The sequence below is a fragment of the Agelaius tricolor genome, unplaced genomic scaffold (genome assembly GCF_023055355.1).
Source record: "Agelaius tricolor isolate 1412-34295 unplaced genomic scaffold, bAgeTri1.0.p SCAF_8, whole genome shotgun sequence".
NCBI lineage: Eukaryota > Metazoa > Chordata > Aves > Passeriformes > Icteridae > Agelaius > Agelaius tricolor.
The window spans coordinates 45,600,219-45,620,002 of NW_027269268.1; the positions used below are offsets into that span (position 1 = coordinate 45,600,219).

At 37.9% G+C, this 19,784-nt stretch overlaps 1 protein-coding gene across 4 annotated transcripts in view; it reads right to left on the bottom strand.

The window, feature by feature from the left end:
* Positions 1-19,784, bottom strand: part of RBPJ (recombination signal binding protein for immunoglobulin kappa J region) — a 56,841-nt gene that overhangs the window by 33,697 nt on the left and 3,360 nt on the right. Inside the window, exon 1 of one of the 4 annotated variants that reach the window (XM_071432590.1) lies at positions 13,930-14,029. The exons of 2 other annotated variants lie outside the window; for them this stretch is intronic. In XM_071432590.1, coding sequence (XP_071288691.1) covers positions 13,930-14,012 — 83 coding nt within the window. In that variant the 5' untranslated portion in view covers positions 14,013-14,029. Of the gene's footprint in view, positions 1-13,929; positions 14,030-19,784 lie in introns of those variants that run through there. One more of the 4 variants, XM_071432587.1, reaches the window with a different exon arrangement.

Sequence of the window (19,784 nt, forward strand, 5' to 3'; positions counted from 1 at the left end):
TGTCAAAAGAAAGGACAGATGACAAGGAAGTAATTCTTACCCAGTCTATACTCCACAGCCTACAGTTCATTCTTCACAACACTTCTCAGGCAACTCCCCCTCCACGTCCCACAAGCTTTTTGGGGTTTTGCCCTCCACTGATTTTTGTAGGTTGCTGTAGCTTAATGCCATACAGTCTAATGTCCCCCAGCATACCCTGTATTCCTAACTATCTGCATAGCATCATAGGGCAAGGAGTCTTTAAATCCTTAGACTACTCACACCCTAAATAGTCCATTGTCTTGTTCTTCTAAAATATCACACAGCTGAGGTACAGAAACTGCTGAAGACATGCCACCTATCTCCCTCCCCCTGCTGCTCCCTCTAGACACAACTATGTCCATAAGTGTGATCCTCCCAAGGCTGATAAAGTCAACAGACTGACTGACAGCATCCAGCTCAGCCATCCCAGGCTGGCTCATCCTTCAAGATGAACACACACACTCTAACAGAGTCACACGCAGTCATCAACTCACTCTCACTTTTGCCTGCCAGCAGCACTTTGGCCCTAATTCTCATTAGGGTGTCTACTGTAATAAATATTGCTATAAAGACTTTGTCCTGAAGGTTAGAGTTGAATTAAAAGCTGACCTATTTTTAAAAATAAATACAGTTTTCATATTCACATACAAAGAACCAATCTCAGCCAACTTGCTTTGAAACACTATTGACACAAGGTACCCTCTTTCTTATCCATCCTACAAAAGGAGATAAAATTAATTAAAACCACACCAATCAAGAACGTCTAACAGACAAGAACAATAGATTTCTACTATTCCTGAAGTCCCTTTCTCCTCTGTAAAGAGTCAATGATGGGTGGTCCAACTGCACTGTGACTCTTTGGAAGCAGGGGGCACAGCAGCCCCTGAAATCACAAAAACAGAAGGTTTTTTTATCAATACACAAAACATTCCCCCTCTTCAACAACAACAAAAAAAAAAGACCCACCTGCTCCAGGGTGAATGCCACCAACCAAGCACTATCACATCTTTGTACTGCATGATTCTGTCCTGCCCCCAACTATACCTAAAGAATTTAAGTCCCCCAAGACAGGGAGCATGTTATGTGTTTGAAACAAGTCTTCTACTCTGCAGCACTGTACACACTTTTGGCACTGTATCAAATAATACTGACAAAAATACAACAGAAAAAGCTCTGCATCACTTAGTCACGCCCTCTCGCTGCAAGTCCAATTAGAAACTCCCTCTCCCTTTTCTCACCTGCTTTCATCCTCCCACACTGCTCTCATTATTGTCCTCTTTTCCAATCCCCATAAAATCACAGAACCACAGCTGCAATTTAAATAAAAGCTTGCACTGTATCAGTAAGCAGGCTCACTTTTTAACAACTTAGAGAAAGTAAACAAATTCACTTCTTTATAGCAGTCTACCTAGATATGGAAAAAAGCCCTATGCAGTAATCATTACACTTGTATATGACTCTAAAAGTCAAAGGTCTTGTCCAAACAGGACATAATTTTAATCAAGACAGCATTCACACAACTTTGCCACACTAAGTGAGGTAAGGAAGTCAGTAATGATAGCTTGTTTAATGAGGAAGTACCAAAACATACCCCTGGAGGTGTGATTTCCCTGTTTTTGCTTTGAGCTGTAGGTACCTACAGCAAGGAGCTAGCAATCCAAAGATCTCAGGTATACTAAAGAACTTAGATACTATCACCTTAAAGGATAAAGACACTAAAATGTTGGAGTGGTGTAGAATGTAAGAAACATAGTAAAACATTAGTCAATTTATTATGATTCCTTCACATTCACATGCTATTATTTCTTTTTTATTAATTGCCTAATAACATTGGCTCAAATATTTAGTGGAAACTGTAGACTTAGACACATATACCTTAGCAACTGACCGAGTTATTAGCTTGAAAAATCGGCATGCCAAGAGAATCCCAGTCCCTAAAACACAGTATAATCTGGCTCAGCTATTGTAACTGCATAGGCAATGTGCTCATTAGTTTTATCTTCATCCATTCAAACCAAAAGAGAGTGGATACTTGGAAAAGGGAAAACACCTGCACATTCAGTTCACAAAACTGACTATTAAAGTAATGGCAGTGCATAAAATCAGCCTGGAGCATGATTTTACACAAAACATCCCACAGTCACAGCTTTCATTGACAATGACTTTGCCCAGCTTATGATTACTAGAACTCTTCTTGTCCATCTGACACAGGAAATTTTCCTCGGGATCTCACTTTGCACATCACCTTTGAATACACACTTCACAAGCAATCTTGACTCTTATTTCGTAAGAAAGTGATTATATATCCCCTACTAAACCGTAATTTAAGTATCAGCAAGTCCTCAAAAACAAGCAGTTACCTATTAAAAAATTAGATTTCTAAATATGGCAAGAACACAGTTCTTGAGTATCAAATCAGTGCTTTTTAGAGTTACTACTGGCCCATGACTGCAAGTAAGATTTAGTCTGAAGAAATTTTTTTAGAAGCATGAGGGAAAAACTACTAATAGACTGATTATTATCTCTGTTGCCTGATTATTTGGAAAAAAGTCACAAATTAGAAATAAGAGGAGACTTTTTCAACCACTTTCCTACCAATATAGGAACCCAGCACTATAGTCTAGTGGATTTGTTCAACTTAAGGATTTGTTCAACCTTCATTTCAGTGACTGAATGTCTGCAGTGTTCAAAGGACAGTTTCTCCTCTGTAAATATAATTTCCATCCTTAACTAGAAGTTAAGCAGATATTCTGTGCAGAAGATAACTTCTAAAAAAGTGAATAAAAAGAAGGAAAAAAAGTTAAGGTTAATTGTTTTCTCTGAACCACCACCATTCACTGTAATATCAAAAATATCTAACAGGAGAAGTTGTGAATGATTTTATAAGGAAGTGGTAAGGAACTGTATTAAATTTGCAAAGGCAGAAGATTCTCAAAAAGCCAGACTAACCTCACTAACCATAAGGGCAAATAGGTATTTCTTTGGAACACCTCTTTAGGAGATAACAGGTTCTTGATTGGTACAGTCATTGGTCAGCTTCAAAATCTCTAACCACCACTCTAATAGAGTAATGGGATAATCACTCTTCCATGTCCTTTTCCTTACCCTATACCCTCATAAATAAAGGAGCTTTATTGCTACAGCAACTATGAGCAGAAAAACGAGAATGGCCTAATCTCTCTAAGGGGCTTACTGTCCCTGCTCCAAGCTCCTCAACTCACTTGCCCTGCACCACCTGCGGTGCTCAGACCTCCAGAAGGAGCTAACTCAGTCCATCAATCTGGCACACCACTAATACATGGGAAAGCAGGAGACAGGGAAACCAGTCATGTTGGTTGCAGAAAGCTGTTTGGTCACCTCAGCAAACTCAACTTCAACAGAAGCCAAAAAAGATTACAGGAGCAGCTAAGCAAGCCTGTAACTCTCATGGGAAAGAACTATAACACAAGAAAACACACAGAGGAATCCATTATGGAAAATGACTTGCAAAATGCAAGGCTTAAGCAAAAAAAGATCTCACCAAGAGACTAACATTCTTAGTCAAAGTTTAGCTTAGGATACCTATAAGACTCTCAGCCCAAGCGCAGTCAGAACTTAATGCAAAATGACAGCTAAGTAAACTGGCATGTCTAAGGTTTAAGCAGAGCAACTCTGACAAGTCTTGCTGACAGTTTAAGTCACCACTGTCTCAAATGCCTTTCCCACCTCCCTGCTAGGTCAGGGTAAGCAAACGTGCCTGTATCCCAGCTGCTCCAGTACACAGTTGGACTGTGGCTTCAGAGGCAGCTGAGCTGATTTGTCACTGCCAAACAGGTCTTGCCTGCCAGCTTCCCCCAGCTGCACTGACCTACCCTCAAACACCAAATTCCAGCACTTGTCAGACCTTTCCAAAGATAATTCAAATCAGTAATCCAGAAAATAACCTATATTTCTGGGGAGGCCAGAGATGGAAAGGGGAAAGGCTTCACTGATTCAATCACAAAGCCAGTGAACGCCAGCACCACCTCACTGCAACCAACAGGCACACTCAGGAGAATGTGACCACCCTCTATGGTAGCAGGGCCCTGTTAGAAACCTGGTACACCCCCACCTTCAATTTAGACCCATTTAATATTATTATAAATACTGTAAATAATGTTAATAATAATAATATATTATATATATAAATATTATATATATAAATATTATATATATATATAAATACCGTAAATAAGGTTAATAATAATAATAACAATAATAGCAAAAGGCCGTCAAAAACCAGTTCATACACCCCCTCAACTGGTCTTGTTTTAGGAACTCTAAGCTCTGACAGCAGTGCCTAGCCCTCCAAAGCAAGTTTCAAGAGCCATTTTAAAGTATCTTTACTGTATTCTCACACTTCTGAAACACACCTCTAAGAAATGGGGACAATTCCCTATCATCTCCCTCCTCTGGCAACTCAGTCATTTTTAGTCAACTTTTTTATGCAATATAATTTCTTTTTTTAAACAGTGTCATTACAGTATGTACCCTCTCCTTTCATTCCCTTTCTTCCTCCAATTTCTACACTATGAGCCTTCAAAATACAGTATGGAAGCAGCTCCTTATAGTCAATAAAAGTGCACTGCTAGAGTTCTATAAGCTTATTTCTTTGTTCTATGTCTCATCCATTGATCCTAGACTTGTAAAACAATTCAAAAATTGTATCAGTATGCAAGCAGAGAATAGATTATCAGCACCTAAGCAGGCTGCCATGCCAACAGTAATTTCCAAACTTGTAAATAAAATTTATCTCCTCAGTAGATTAAAATGACACAAAACCTGTGCATACATAAACCTTTTAACCAAGCTGTGTTTGGCATCAACCTGTGTTACAAAATTATAGGGTTTCCTAGATATCAGATGTTTTCTTGCATCACCCAGGAATTACATGGTTACACTAACATTAACTGGGTGCAGCTGTAAAATGAGCTGTCAGTATCCTAGAATTAATCAATCTCAAGTGTATTGTTTTGTAATTAAGCTTATGAATACATCATCCCATGAATATAAAAACAGCAGCAATAAACACATCCCAGAAAAGAATGAGAATTAGAAAGCTCTTTTCTAACTTTCTAAGACAACTAAATCAGTTGGAGGCCTTCTCCACTGTTGGGCTTTTTCCCTGTGATTATGCTGAAGGTCTCTAACTGGGAAGCATTTAATATAAGCAAATTATTCTTAAACCTTTAAAGTCACATAACTTGCACAGACAGCAAAATTAGGTAATATTCCATCTACAGTTTACAAACCTGTGTTTTAAGAAAAACAGTTGTTTTAAAAGATTCAAAAGCTTTGGACTTTTTGTCACTGTTGTTGAATTAATTTACAGTTAAATTCTAAGTTTCTAAGATAGTAAATTATACTGCAGCTACAGCCCCAGCAATAATTAATAGAGCATTCCAACACAGGAAAGACAGAAATTCATCCTGCCATTTAAAAAATGCTTGAAGGAGAGAGATGAAAATATGTAAGTACAACTAAAACTATATTTCTGTTTAAATTTTATAAGCTAGAAGTTCCTTCTAATTATTGCCAGTTCTAACTGTAAAACTAAAATATTTGGAAATAAATTGCAAAGAGAAATATAATCTCTACAATGCCTACCATCAAAGATGATAATACTTTTAACAACTGTTATGGTAACTGGGTCAATGATCCCTGTACAAGATAATTAAACAGACACTGCAATAATAAACTTTTACTCCTCCTTATCACAGTACATTTACAATAACCATATGAAAAGATTAGATTACATGGCTGGAATGTCAGCAAGCTAACACCTTATCATCCTTTTTTCTGGTATTACAGTATTACAGGTCTCTTCCATGGTCACACATGCTCCTATTGTGCCCTAACACCTTTTATGCAGCATTTTTCATAAGAAAAAAAATCTGAAGAGCACAAATGCAAAGCAGTTATTATTGTCCATTTTTTAAAATGGAAATTGTGTGAATCATACTTAATTCAAGGAGGCTTGCTTTTCGGGTTTGTCAAGTTTTAACTCCACACAGATGCAAATTACTGGTAAAACTTCTCCCTGCATCTTAATGAGGTACACTATAAACCATGAAGCCAATTTGAAAACAAGAATGTTCTCCTGAGACAAACTTTACTTAATGTAGGTATTCTAAATATTTAAGGAACCAGTAGTTTTTTTAAAAAATGTACCCAACAGCATTTAACTTCTGCATGATCTTGAACCTGTGACTGCTACAACTCGAGTTTCCCAGAATAACGCCTGTGCTGGCGCAATTTTTTTGCAAGGATTTTACAGCATGAAAAGTGTGCCTAAGCACTCTTGTGAAGGCTCCCAACTGCTGAGCTCTGAACCCAACCTCTTTTCAAAACATTGTCTCATCCTTCCAAGAACATTCAGGCCAGAAGGGAATGTAAATTGTCAGAAGTGTCTCGAAGCACTAAACAACCAAATCTGTCATTTCAGTTAGCAGCTACCAACCCTGTCAAGTGTAAACCAACACAGGACTACCAAGTATGTAGTGTGTGAAACATGCCAGTCTATAGAGACATCTCCCTCCTGAAATTTCTGCCCACTGCTGCCCCAACAGGGCAGTCTGAACTCTCCAAAGCAGAAGAAAAAATTGACAAATGCAATCATTAAAGTTCAACAATCAGAGAGATAACATGAACTATAGAATGAAAACATGCAGATGGCCACGCAGTCAAGATAAATGAAGAAAAAAATCTCATCCAAAAAAAATCAAGGGATAACCCATATTAGAAGTTACCACTTAGAATTCACCATTTTAGAGAAATGGTATCTTTTCTTCAAGGCATGAATTCTGAAAAATAAGGCACACTCTGTCCACAGAGCAGGCTTAGTACTGTATTATTACAATTAATAAATTGATTAGCCATCCTTGCAATAACTTAGGAGCCCATAAATCTGTTTTAACTAAGTTTAAAAAGAAGAAATGAGCTTTTAAAGAAAATTAAGTTGCTATGAGTTTTATGAAAACTGGAAGCTGGATAGACATTGCCAATGTCACCAAAAAAGACAAAGCAGAATTTGGAAATTACTGTTTCACAGCTGATCACTTTGCATATGCCATTTGGCTAGACAGTAAGCTTATGCCTTAGATATATTAGCACTACACTTTGTCCATTAGGGATGAAGGAGTTTGTGGTATTGCTCCATAAACCTTCCTCACCATACAAGGCACAAGTGTACAGGATACAGAAGTTCTTTAGTCCTACCATTTATAGAACAACTTAAGAGGCCAAAAACCCACAAACCTGTCACATGACAAGAGAACATACACAAAATGCAGTCTAAACAAATGAAGGAAATTCAGAATACACAAGCTTTAAAGTGCTTAAATTATCTTATATAGTTGTGAGAAAGATTAAATACTGTGAAGACAGCATTCATATGGAATACAGTATGTTATCTACACACTGCTCACCTAGGCATAAGAAATAGAGAAACCCTTTGCTCTGTAGTCAGATTGTAAACAGGGCATCTCCAGAACTTCTAGTGACAGTAACACATTGATGAAATGCAACTTAACTGTCGAGTTACAAACAATTTTAGAGCCCCAGCCTTAAGTGGACTTTTAAACAAAAAAATCCCATGAGTTGCATACCAAAATTTATTTATAACTATAAACCTCTTGGAACAGGTATCAAAGTTATGTTATATTTACTAGCCTGAAAAAAGCCTAATAAAACATTCTGGCAAGTTAAAGATAAACACCAGAGAAGCGTAGCACCGCGTAAATTTTTTTATTTCCCTAGTGGTTCACAGGTTGTTGTAATAATTTGGTGTGCCAAGTTAGCTATCACATTTGCTATGACAGTGTCTTGCTCTCCAGATAGATGGCATTGCTGTAGGTAGGGGAAGGACTGCTGGACTACTTGTGTGACAAGAAAGGCGGTGGGAGAAGTGAAACGTGAGCCGCAGGTTTGGAAGCCTGAGGTATTTTTCACTTCTGTTTTTTATTTTTCCATACACACAGGAAACTCCCTTGGGGGGAGGAGAAAGAACAACTTCCCTACAGCTAAATAAAAGAACATGTGTAAAACAGAGAAGCCACTCAATGTTTCTGTACCCCAATAAATAAAAACATAAAGAATCAGATAAAATCTTTAACACTGAGATAGCAAAACCTACCTTTGCTAACTCCAAAATTTCTTCAATGTCCTTGCAGCAGTAGAAAATTCAAGAGATGATTGCCTCCACACACATTTACATACATCATTATCTACCCTCAGAGTTGACACTGTTCCCCAGCCCCGCATCCATCCATTCCTCTCCATTCCCTTTTGCTATTACAAAGTGAGGCAAAGATGAGGAAGAAGGACAGAGTGAAGACAATCCACTGAGGTGTGCAAGGCCTTCTGCTCCCACTGGTAGGGGATGCACAGGTTATTCTCATTCAGGCCAAGGCTCCAGCAATCCATTTCTCCATTTCCAGCACCAGGACAGCTGAAGAAGAGTAAGAACCATACAAGCCTAAATGGCACCTCCCCTCAAGCTTCTCCTGTGACTATTTTCAGTTCAGTGCAAGGAAATCCCAAGGCAACTTCACATCATCAATATGATCAGTCAAGAGTCATCCCATCCCAGAACCAAAATTTAGTTTTAACAGATCAGTAAATCCAGGTTCATACAGGAGTGACACTGGAAAAGCCTGCAAATCACCCAGCTCAGCAGCCACAGATGCTCACCACTGACCAAAGTGCTGTGACAGAATGCCACTGCTATCTGAAGGTACACACAGAAACCAGCTGTCAAGTGTGGATGATAATACAAATGCTTATTAATAAAATTAGCCACAAACTTTGGAGGAAAACATAATAAATCTCTACTGGTAATTTTTCTGGGGGGATGGGAGGACAGCAAAGGAATGGTACTGCAGAGTTTTCTGGATCAAGTTAGTTTCTTGGGTTTTTTTAAAAATGAAAGGATTTTCCAGTTTTCCCCAAGAGACTGACAACTGCAAAGCACAACGCCCTTTAGGAAATAAATCTTCATTAACTACACGAACAGTGCCATGACAGGCACTGTTTTTCAACCCAACAGCTTTTCAGCTATCATCCTTTTACTAGTTATAAGATCTGATTGGCCATGCCAGCACACCTTGGGACAAACCTGAAGTATACTCAACATTCAGCACACCACTCCCAAAACAAAAGGAGTATAGAGAGCTGGTTTTATAAAGAAAACCAGAGTTCACTCTTTAAGGTATACTAGAGCCCTGTTAAAAGGGCTCCCTGGACCTGCATGCCACCCAACAGCTTGCAAGCAGCTTGAGTGACAGGTGAATACAGGTTTACTTACAGGACACTGTGCCAAGACCTAGGGCACTTTGAACTTAGAGTCCTCAAGATGTTTCTAACAGCCACAATTAACTACAACACTGCAGAAAACAGACAGAATAAGCAATCAAAAGGACTGAGACAACAAGTCAAAAGCAAGTGGACAATGTAATAAACAGCCTCAGGCAGAAAAAATGTAGTGGATTCCATTACAGATTATTTGGCAAAGGAGAAGCTGATAAATGACTCAACTCTTAGGAAAACTTCATGAAGCTACTTTTGGCTTCCAAGAAAGAAATTAAGAAAGCAGCTGAAAAAAAGGAAGACGCCACAGACTGAAAGAGCAGTGGTGATCTGGGACAATGCTTAAAGTGTTTGCTTCCTGTTTCTCCAACTATAGACCAGTGCTGCAAGGCTGAGTTTGAATATTTCTTTTACCAAATTAAAAAACCTTTAACCAAAGGAGCAAGGCTGCACACATTAGCCTTGCTGGCTGGAACAATTATTCAATTCTGATATCCAAAGGATATGCCTGTTTGACTTTCTAAATTTTGTTCCAAAATGAAGTGGGAAAAATGCTTTAGACAAAGGCCTACATGAGCTGTTTAATCAGCAAAAGTAAACTGAGGCTCACTGTTGGAAGAAAAAGTGCACCATTGTTACACATCTACTTCCAGAATATCTGTATAGTAATCTTTCAAATACTTTTTTTTTTTTCAAAGCAAGATCAGACAAGATCAGGATGTGTACCACTAATAAAAATGCCATCTATAATGAGAACAACAAGTGTAAGAAAACTATCCTGATCAAACTGGTAATTTTTAACCTATATTAAGACACCTCGGTATGATAACATTTCTGTAGGGTTCTGAAAAGGTATTAAGAAAAGCAAATCAAATGCTTGCATTCAACCACTGAACCAGACAAAAAGAAAAGTTACTATTTTATGCAGAATGTCACACACACTCTTTTGACCCATATTATGTTAGAAGAAACTGTATAGTAAATATAAATCCAAGTTGTATACTAAAGTTACATAACGAACACTTTTAAGTGTATCTATATACACAGACACGCACCCACTACTTTTTGGGCGATGCTTACTTACAGAATTTAACCTGGTCTCAGCTTCACTTTGTTTGCTTTCACCACTTCCAAAACAATCCTTTCTCCCTGTTCTGTTGCTTTAGAAATATACCATGTTAAGAACAAAGTGTCCTGCTTCTTCACAGCTTTCAATATGCACCCTACAAAGCCACTAGCAACACACTGCAGTCCGTATTCAAAGTTCTATTTTATCCATTCTCTTTGGAGTAGCAAAAGGATAAAAAAATAGCAGTAGCTTCCAATACGTGAAGAGGATTGAAACATTTCAAAAGAAAGAAGCAAAAACCAAAACTCCTCCAAAATAAAATACTTCACTATGCCTTCTTCCCCCTCCCAAAATACATTTCCTGCCTTCACAATAGTAACACTGGATCCTTCTCTGGCTTTACCAGTAAAACTTAAATTTTAAGCTTCTCCCTCTGTATCAATGTTTTGTCTTTTGTTATATGAGATATCTCAGGTTCTTGAATTCTTTAGATTTTATTTTCTCTCCAATCCTCATCAGTTCTTAAGGGGGGAGACAAGTTGCATACAAGTACTTATTAGACATCCCCTCTCGTGATCTAAGACACTGACAAAGTGAAGTTTCAAGTTCCCAAAAGTAAGGAATAGGGTTTGGATTTGATTTAAAACATACAGCTGTTAGATTAGCACACTAGCTGAGTAGCAACAGTGATTGCTCTGTAGATAATGGTTGTGGTGATGCTCTAAGTACACCACAAGCCTTAGGGCTAGTAACAGCAAAATTTAGGGGAAAAAAGCAACAACACTGTTGGGAAGCAGTCTGAAAGTACTGCTCTGGACAAATCTAAGTGAACATGGATTGCCCAGGAACAAAGACAATGGGGCTTACACAGAAACTTCACAGAAAAAAAAAAACAACCCAGGGAAAATATTCTGGTGTGCTACTCCATTAAAAATAATTAAAGAGACGAAAAAAAAAAGGAAATCCAGAAGCAAAACTAATTGAGGGCTGCCCACAAAATTCAGGAGAGGACACAACTGAAAATGACTAAGCAAAATAAAATACTCTCTGTTATTTCAATATGTTTTATATATGTAACAAGAGGAAGTAGAATTGACCAGATATAAAACTGAATCAGAGAAAAGAAATGTAAAGCTGTGGCTATACATGTTTTTCAACTATTGTCAAACCAAAAAAATACAATATTAGCTAGGAATGCAATTTGTGTAATGGCAGAATAGTATTTTTCTTCTTAAAAATCTAATTTCATTACTGAAAAAACTGTTCTACAATCAGGGCCATTAAGCAGGAGAATACTGAACACAACAAAGAAAACATCTCAAGTGTCACCAGCAAAATCTGCTAAGTACTTCAACAACAATATCCACAATTTGAATCCTAACGACAGAGGAAAACTTTCAGTAAGTGAAGAAGTCTCTTATCTCTACAGATATAATATTCATCACTGCCTGATACCTTCTGGCAAACATAGGTCTGTTGCTTATGGTTGGGGTTTTTTTAGAGAGCTAGTCAAACTGAGAAAGATAAACTTTTAAATTTAACCTGATGCAATACTATTTCATGACTATGCAAACTGACAAGTCTAACCAGTCTACTGCTAACTCTAAGTGCCATCCAGCAATATGGTGAGACATGAAGGCAGGAAGGTCAGTTCAGTTTTTCTGATTATTTACTAAGTATTTAACAACAACAACAAAAAAAAGATAATATTTTTTTCCAGAAAAAACATGGAACCCAGAAACATTAGAAAAACAAGGGATATGCCTAGAGGTTTTCTTCTTCTATATTTTATTTCCATATGGAAACTCAGGCTATGTTAAAGGACTGGCTTCATACACTGTCTTGAGAGGTACCTTGAGCCTATCCTCTGGGGTCACCCTCTGTTTACTGCAGTCTCAAAAGCCACATGCAGATGCAGCAAGTCAAAAAGAATGACTACTACCCTTATAGCACAAGGGATCCAGTAACAAGAGTTGCCCTATACTTTCTAGGAGTCTTTAGCAATCACAATTGACTGTAAAGGCCTGGTCTACTTTTCCTTTGCTACCATCTGAAGTACGATTTATCACTTCAACAAGCTGACTGGGACTACAACTCAGTAAAACCTTTTTCAAACGTTGTTTCATAATGACTCTTTTGTTTTGCCTGCTAACTGTTGTGAAATACAGGTATTTTGCCCATTGCAAAAAAAACAAAAAAAAAGAAAAAAAGCAGAAAGCTCTGATGTTTGTTTTGGCATAGTTCTCACGTTTGTTTTAACACAGTTCTTGGTATTTTGAGAGTCCTGCTATCTAAACGTAAGCACTGGGAACACTAATCTTATTTACTGTATTATCAAAACTGAACATGAGCCTGGCCAACATCTATATTATTAATTAAAACATTATCAGAATAGGTTTTCATGCCTTTCCCACTTTAGGTGACTCTCAGAGCAAGAAATTTGCTTTAGTTCTAGAGAATTGCCTGTTTTTTTCTCTCTACTTAACACATTCTTCTATCACTCTTACAGACAAACTAAGAGACATGTTACCTCCATAATCAACAGCGAAACAATTAACAGAGGAAGGCGCTCTTGTAACTTTAGTACTTATACAAAGATCCCTTGAGCTTTTATATTGTGACCAGAATTCCATCTCAGTATCATCTGTGCTGACTAAAACAATTTGTCACAATACATCAAGAATGCTACAAGCCTCTTTCAAAGAGGAAGCCTTATCCCAAATACTTATTTTGATTAACTGCTCTCCGTGACTTATTAGTGAGAAAATTGTAATGCACACATAAATAAACCAAAAGCAACATCAACCACACAATAGTAAATGAAAAAAAAAAACTGGAATGCAAAAGGAAAATTTAAAAAACAAACAAAAACCCCCCACACAAACAAAAACAACACAAACAAAATCCCAACCAACCACCAAACCAAACAAACCCCCAACAAACTACACCAAACCAACTACACCCCAGGACTCAATGCTGACAAAGAAGTACTGAACAGCAGAAGAAAAGAATTTGGCCAAAAAAATACTTGGACAAAAAGACATGTCCAAAATAGTTTTGATATATCCCCATAACTTCTGGAAGATATCACATTATTGAGGATTTTACTAGTCATCATGTATATCTACTACAAAACTAAGCATGAAAAGAAGCACACACATGCAGAATAACTCCAGTCTCTCACCAAAGCCTTTTCTTTTCTGAATTCTGACACTTACCACTGAAACCAGAGCTGGGTGGCAGATTTGGAAAGTAGTGAAATATTTTCAATTTAAAAATAATGCCTATGCAGAGTAATTTCTCCTGCAGTATAAAGACATAGCAACAGCACACTGCAGCACCGCCTCATTTTATTATTTATTACATGGCACATTTATCTACTGGTCAAGCCCTAACCACGGCATCTGTCTCCATTATGTAAGAGCAGCATGTCTCTAGTGCCCACTCTAATATCACCCACTATAACCAGAACATATTAATGATGAATACAGACACTCAAGTCTTATTTACCATACCTTTCTGTTATGCAGACAAAAAACCTAAGGAAGTCTGATTTCTCCTGACCAGCTTTCACGGCCGCAGTTGGGAGAGACAACATGATGTCACCTGTCAAAACCCAGCAAACAGCCCATAACTACAACAAGTACAGGAACAGAGGCAGGAGATAGTAATTCTATTTCCACCTCTCCACAGAATCTGTTTGACCTTGGCAAGTCACTGGTGTTTTGTGCTTGTTTTTTCACATTCAGGACATGAGGAGCTTTTACGCAGACGGCTGGAACAACAACAATAACTGAGTAAGGCTAATTATTATTTATTCTGCCCAGCCTTAGAACTCTTCCACAATGGCATAAACTCAGAGTGTGCACAAGCACCTCCAACACTCCAGACCTTCATTTTGAAGCTCCCTTTATGTAAGATTACCACTGAAAGCAGTAACACCCCTTACCAAGACAACCTCCCCTGTAATCCATAACTGATAAAAGCTTAGTTTCACAAATTCTTCTGCTAAACAAACTTTAAGCTTATTTTCTACACTGGTAGCTCCTAATCCACAATTTGCAACTTGCAAACACTGCCTGCAAGATCCTTTGCCACTGCTCCCAGACAAAATTACATTACAGAGTAAAAATAAGAGCTGCCAGGAAAAGGAAGCAGGATATTTTCTGAAGAGTATCTTTTATTCCGTGCAGTTTCTATGGTTCGGCAAAAATCAGGAACCAGTATTTTGCACAATTCAATTCCCTCTTTAGGCTTGGAAAATTCTAAATTTCACAGCAGCCTGATCAAGTTTCATTTCGATACCAACTTTTCCTGGTAATCTCCCAAAACACCACACACTAAAAATATGCCACAAGTATGGCTTTGAAAAAAACAAAGTGCAGATGAAACGTCCTACAGACCAAGCAACGTTACCAAGAATAAAAGTAGAAGGACATTTTTTCTGGCACATTCAGAAAAATGTCTATATTTGTCTGTACTCATAAAGCAAAAAATTTAGGTATTCATTCCTCCACTCAAATAACTATAAGAAATTATATTAATAACCAAAATACCAACTAGGATCCATTGCAGTATATACCTTTAATCTAACCTAGGAGAAGTAGAAAAATTAAATGAAGAACCAGGTATGATCTCACACAGAGCCGTTCAAAATTATTAGTTGCCAAGAGAGCTTGTTGCCTATTTGAGAAAGTGTTCTGGATTTTCAATGCACTGATGAAATACCACTGCGTACAAGCTAGTCATGCAGTACAACAAAATGGAGACAAACTCTTGCTCCTGAATAAGAAACAAATGAAGAAAAGTTATAACCACAACCACTGTAAGTTCTTCATGTTTTCCAAGTGAAGCATGTAAACAACTTTAGAGTCATAGAACACTCTAAGCTGGAAGGGATCCACCAGCATCATCAAGCCCAATTCCTGGCCCTGTGCAGGACACCCCCAGATACACACCATGTGCCTTGAAAGCATTGTCCAGATGCTTCTTGAACTCTGTCAGGCTTGGTGCTGTGACCACTTCCCTGGGGAACCTTTTCCTAATATCCAACCCAAACCTTCCCTGACATAAATACAGGCCACTTCCTTGTGTCCTGCCACTGGTCACCAGAGAAGAGATCAGTGCCTGCCCCTCTGCTTTCACCTGGGAGAAAGCTCTAGGCTGTGATGAGGTCTCCTCCTGGTCGGCTCCAGAGTGAATAAGACAGCTGATCTCAGTCATTCTTCATATGACTTCCCCTCTAGACCCTTCACCACCTTCATGGTGCTCCTCTGGATGCTCTCTAAAGCTCTACATCTCTCTTATATTGTGGTACCCAGAACTGCCCCCAGCACTGGAGGTGAGGCTGCCCCAGCTCAGAGCAGAGCAGGACAATCCCCTCCCTTGCCCAGCTGGCCATGCTGTGCCTGATAAACCCCAGGACATGCTCAGCCCTCCTGGCTGCCAGGGCACTTCTGGCTCATGTTCAACTTTCTGCCAACCAGGACCCCCAGGTCCCTTTCCAGCCCCATTCCCCAGCCTGTGCACATCCACAGCTGTCCCATCCCTGGCACTTGCCCTGTTAAATTTCACATCTGGTGATTGCCCAGCCCTCTAACCAGCCAAGATCACTCTGCAGGGCCTCTCTCAGTTTAAATAACGATGGAAATACGTACTTCAATTCAACACCAAAGTTTCAAGACTTATCTACATAAAAAGACATCCTCAAAAAAGAGCCTCACAAGCTTCCTGAAGACACATGCTGTCGACTGAAGTGTACAGGCTGCTTTAGAGAGAACAAATCATGTCCCAGCAGCATGTCATTCACTAAAAAAATCTTATTAATCAAACAGTGAAACATGATAGCAATTTTATATTAAAATAAAATTTTACAGATCAGTCAAGCTTTTAAAAAATACTAAAAAAAGTCAGTGTTTATCTTAATCTCTCTTTATTTTATATTTTATATATAATTTTAATAAATACATAATATTAGACTCTATTATATATATAATAATAGTCTGTCTATTGTAAGGATTAAAATCTGCGAGCATAATCAAGAGACTTCTCACACTGTACATACTGAAACTTACATTCTTTTCTTTCTTGGTAAAAAATTTACCACCACAAATATGTAGTTTATACATTTACAAGCATAAGAGCAAGAAGATACACAGCCATATGCCGCCATCTGGATAACTAAAGTGCAGTTGAAGAGCATGAAGTATTTTTTAGAAATGAAATTATTTTTAACAGTATAAATAGGCTCTGAAAAATGGCTGTGATGTGACATAGCAAAGGTGACAAAAGTGTTTCCTCAGGTTGTAAAGGTTACTTCATTTTTTTGTAAAAGGTAGCAACCACAAAATACATACACAAAATATGAGTGAAGAACACCACAAAAGTAGAACCCCAGGAAATGAGAAACTCTAAGTTTAGCCCTTACTTTTCCAAGACTCAGTAAGAATACAGGGATATGGAAACTGCTTCTATTAACAATTTCTTCTTCAATGAAATGTATTGGCTGTTTCCTTTTCTGAAATTTACATTACAAAAGATAACCATAATTCTATATTATTTCCTTACTATACATCATCTTAATTGTTAATTAATGCAATTATGTTCAAGGTAAGGATGAAGTGTATGATATTATAATGCTTTAAGCATTTCCACATAAAAATAATGGAAGTGCACTGAGAAAATAATTTATAATTATAAAACTGCCTTGAAATACTATACATTTAAAAGGCATATCCACTTTTATCAACAGATTAATTAAGATTTAACCTGACAACACAGCTAGTGACATTTACTTTTTTCTCTTTTTCACCTAAACATAAAGAAGAAAATAAGTAATTCTATAAAAGCCAGCATACATAATTGCTCAATTTTTAGAAACATGGAAATAATAAATTTTTAAAAAAACCAAAACACCTAAAATACACCTTCCCAGTGAAATGCTCTTGGGAGGCAATATTTCAGCACATTAGTGCCATATAGTTCAGTTAATAATTTGCTTGCAATTAACATCCAAAGAATTTAGGGTTGCAAGTATTATGAACACAGAAAACTGATGTCCTGAAACTTCAGAATTCTGCCAGTATTATTTGTTCTCCAAATGTCAAACTAATACTGTGCATAAACTACATTCTTCATCCCAGAGAGATTCTAACAAACTGCATAAGAGAATACTTGTTTGTATTAAATATGCACTTTAAAAATTCAAATGACAACCTATCTTTTCAAGTTTATCTAAAACCAAACATAGCACAGAACAGGTATGCACTGCACCATAACTGTAATCTTCACCAACAATGAATTAGCAACTATAAAACCTTTCCTCAAAATCTGTACCTGTGAAGGCACCACAAGTCTTTCAGAAAGACTTTTATACACACCTACAGGCTACTTGCTCTTCTTTTCACAGTTTTTTTAAACACAGAAATTGGAGTTCAAAATAACGAAAAATAGTCCTAGAATAAGTTACTACCGCAAAATAGAAATTAGAAAGTCAGAGGGAAAAAACTCACTCTCATTCACAAACCCATGATCATTATGCAATTCATAGAACAATACTTTAAAGAGAACTATTTTTGCAAAGAGATATCAGCAAAGGATATTGCCTTTTAATTGGCTGTAGCAAGCACACACATACTATGCCAAATACAATAGTCTACAGATTATTTCTGGAGAAATCAAGCTATAGAAAGATTATTTTCAGACTTTCTTTGTGTTCTGTATCAACCAGAATAAGTCAAACAACAAAGAGCTACTTAACATAGTGAATACACAGCAAAAGCAAATAAAATCCAAATTAAGACCTTAACTCCATAAAACTGCTTCTACTGAAAGGGGAAGGTTAAAAGGTTAAAAAGAGTATTTGCCAGCATTTCAGAAGACTCCTTCAAGAATATATTGCTCACAAGGATTTCCCAATAGTCTGACTTAACAGCTCTTGCTCCTTGATAACAATTTAAATGTTAGTCACACAAAACCATCTATTCATTTGATTGTGAACAAGTTTTTCCCAATCTTTAACACTCATCAGGTGCATATACACAATACAATAGCAGTAGTTATGCTACTACTCAAATCTTAATAAGCACTGTTTAAACTTTCAGTGACAGTAAAAACTGTAGCCTGAAGAACTCATCCATGAACTCTAGTCCTATAGTCTACATTATCCTGTTTCCACTCCGTAAACGTCACTGAAAGCATTCTAACATCTCCTGCAGCCTAACTCTATGATGAGGCTCAGAATCAACATCTATTTGTTCTCTTCCTTAACCTATCACCCAAGACTACCAGCAACGTTTCTTTTCCAGAAATAACTCTCCCTCCCTCATTCCCTTGGCATTGTTGCTCTCATGACTCATCCCTTATCACTGCTCTTTCAGTGCATCCTCCTGAAGGAGCCTCCTCATTCACCTGTATTATTTTATTAATCACTTCCTAGGCTTTGGTCTTGCACCCCTTGCCAATTGTCTTCACTCAGTCCAGGGCCAGGATTCAGACTCAACCATGAACTCCCTGCCATGAATCAGAAATATTCTTTCTACTCCCTATCTCCTGTGCTTGTCCAAGTCAACACCCCAGCCTGAGTCTCTCTTTCCCCACACTGATGCCTCACAATCAGCTCAGCCTCAGCACAGAAAACACAGGTTATATTCATTCCACCACTGCTTCAGTCTCCTTTCCACTACTGCAAGTCCTGAACTTAACTAAGCATTAGCTCTCCAATCCAGCTTGTCCTCTATAGGTCCTAGAAATAACCTGCTGTTGAGATCCTAGCCATGCCCATCACATCACTAAGATATCCCTCTAGTAGCTGGAAATTTATCATGAGACCACAGAAGTTCACACCTGAAATAGTGAAGCAATTTTCATCTTTCAAGATCCAGAACTGATCCTTATGAACATTCCTCTCTCAACACTTTTAGCCTACAGCCAGATCACACAAATCCTTCTCCATCTCACTTCTTGAGCAGCATTCACTTCACTCTCTACTTCAAGACCCTAATTGGTCAAGGTCCTCATTCTAAAATTACTAATCAGGATGTAGATGAGGTTAAAGTTCTGGTGAACTGTTATATTTTCACCTCTGAACTTCTTTTCTCTTGCCCTTGGGGTTGGGAGAGCTCCATGAAGTAGCACCCTCTTTCAAAAACCTCCTCCAAGTTTTTTTCATATTTCTCATTAAAAACAAAGAAACAAAATGACCAGATGGCTGTCACATCTACACTACTACCCTAAAATTCACAGCACTGATGCCAAACATTCTCCTGAGCCACCACAGATCTCATGAGTCTTCCCTCACCCTTAAATCATTAAGCATTCTGGGTCAGGAAACCCCTCATAACCACTGAACTCCGGGATGACTAATTCAGAC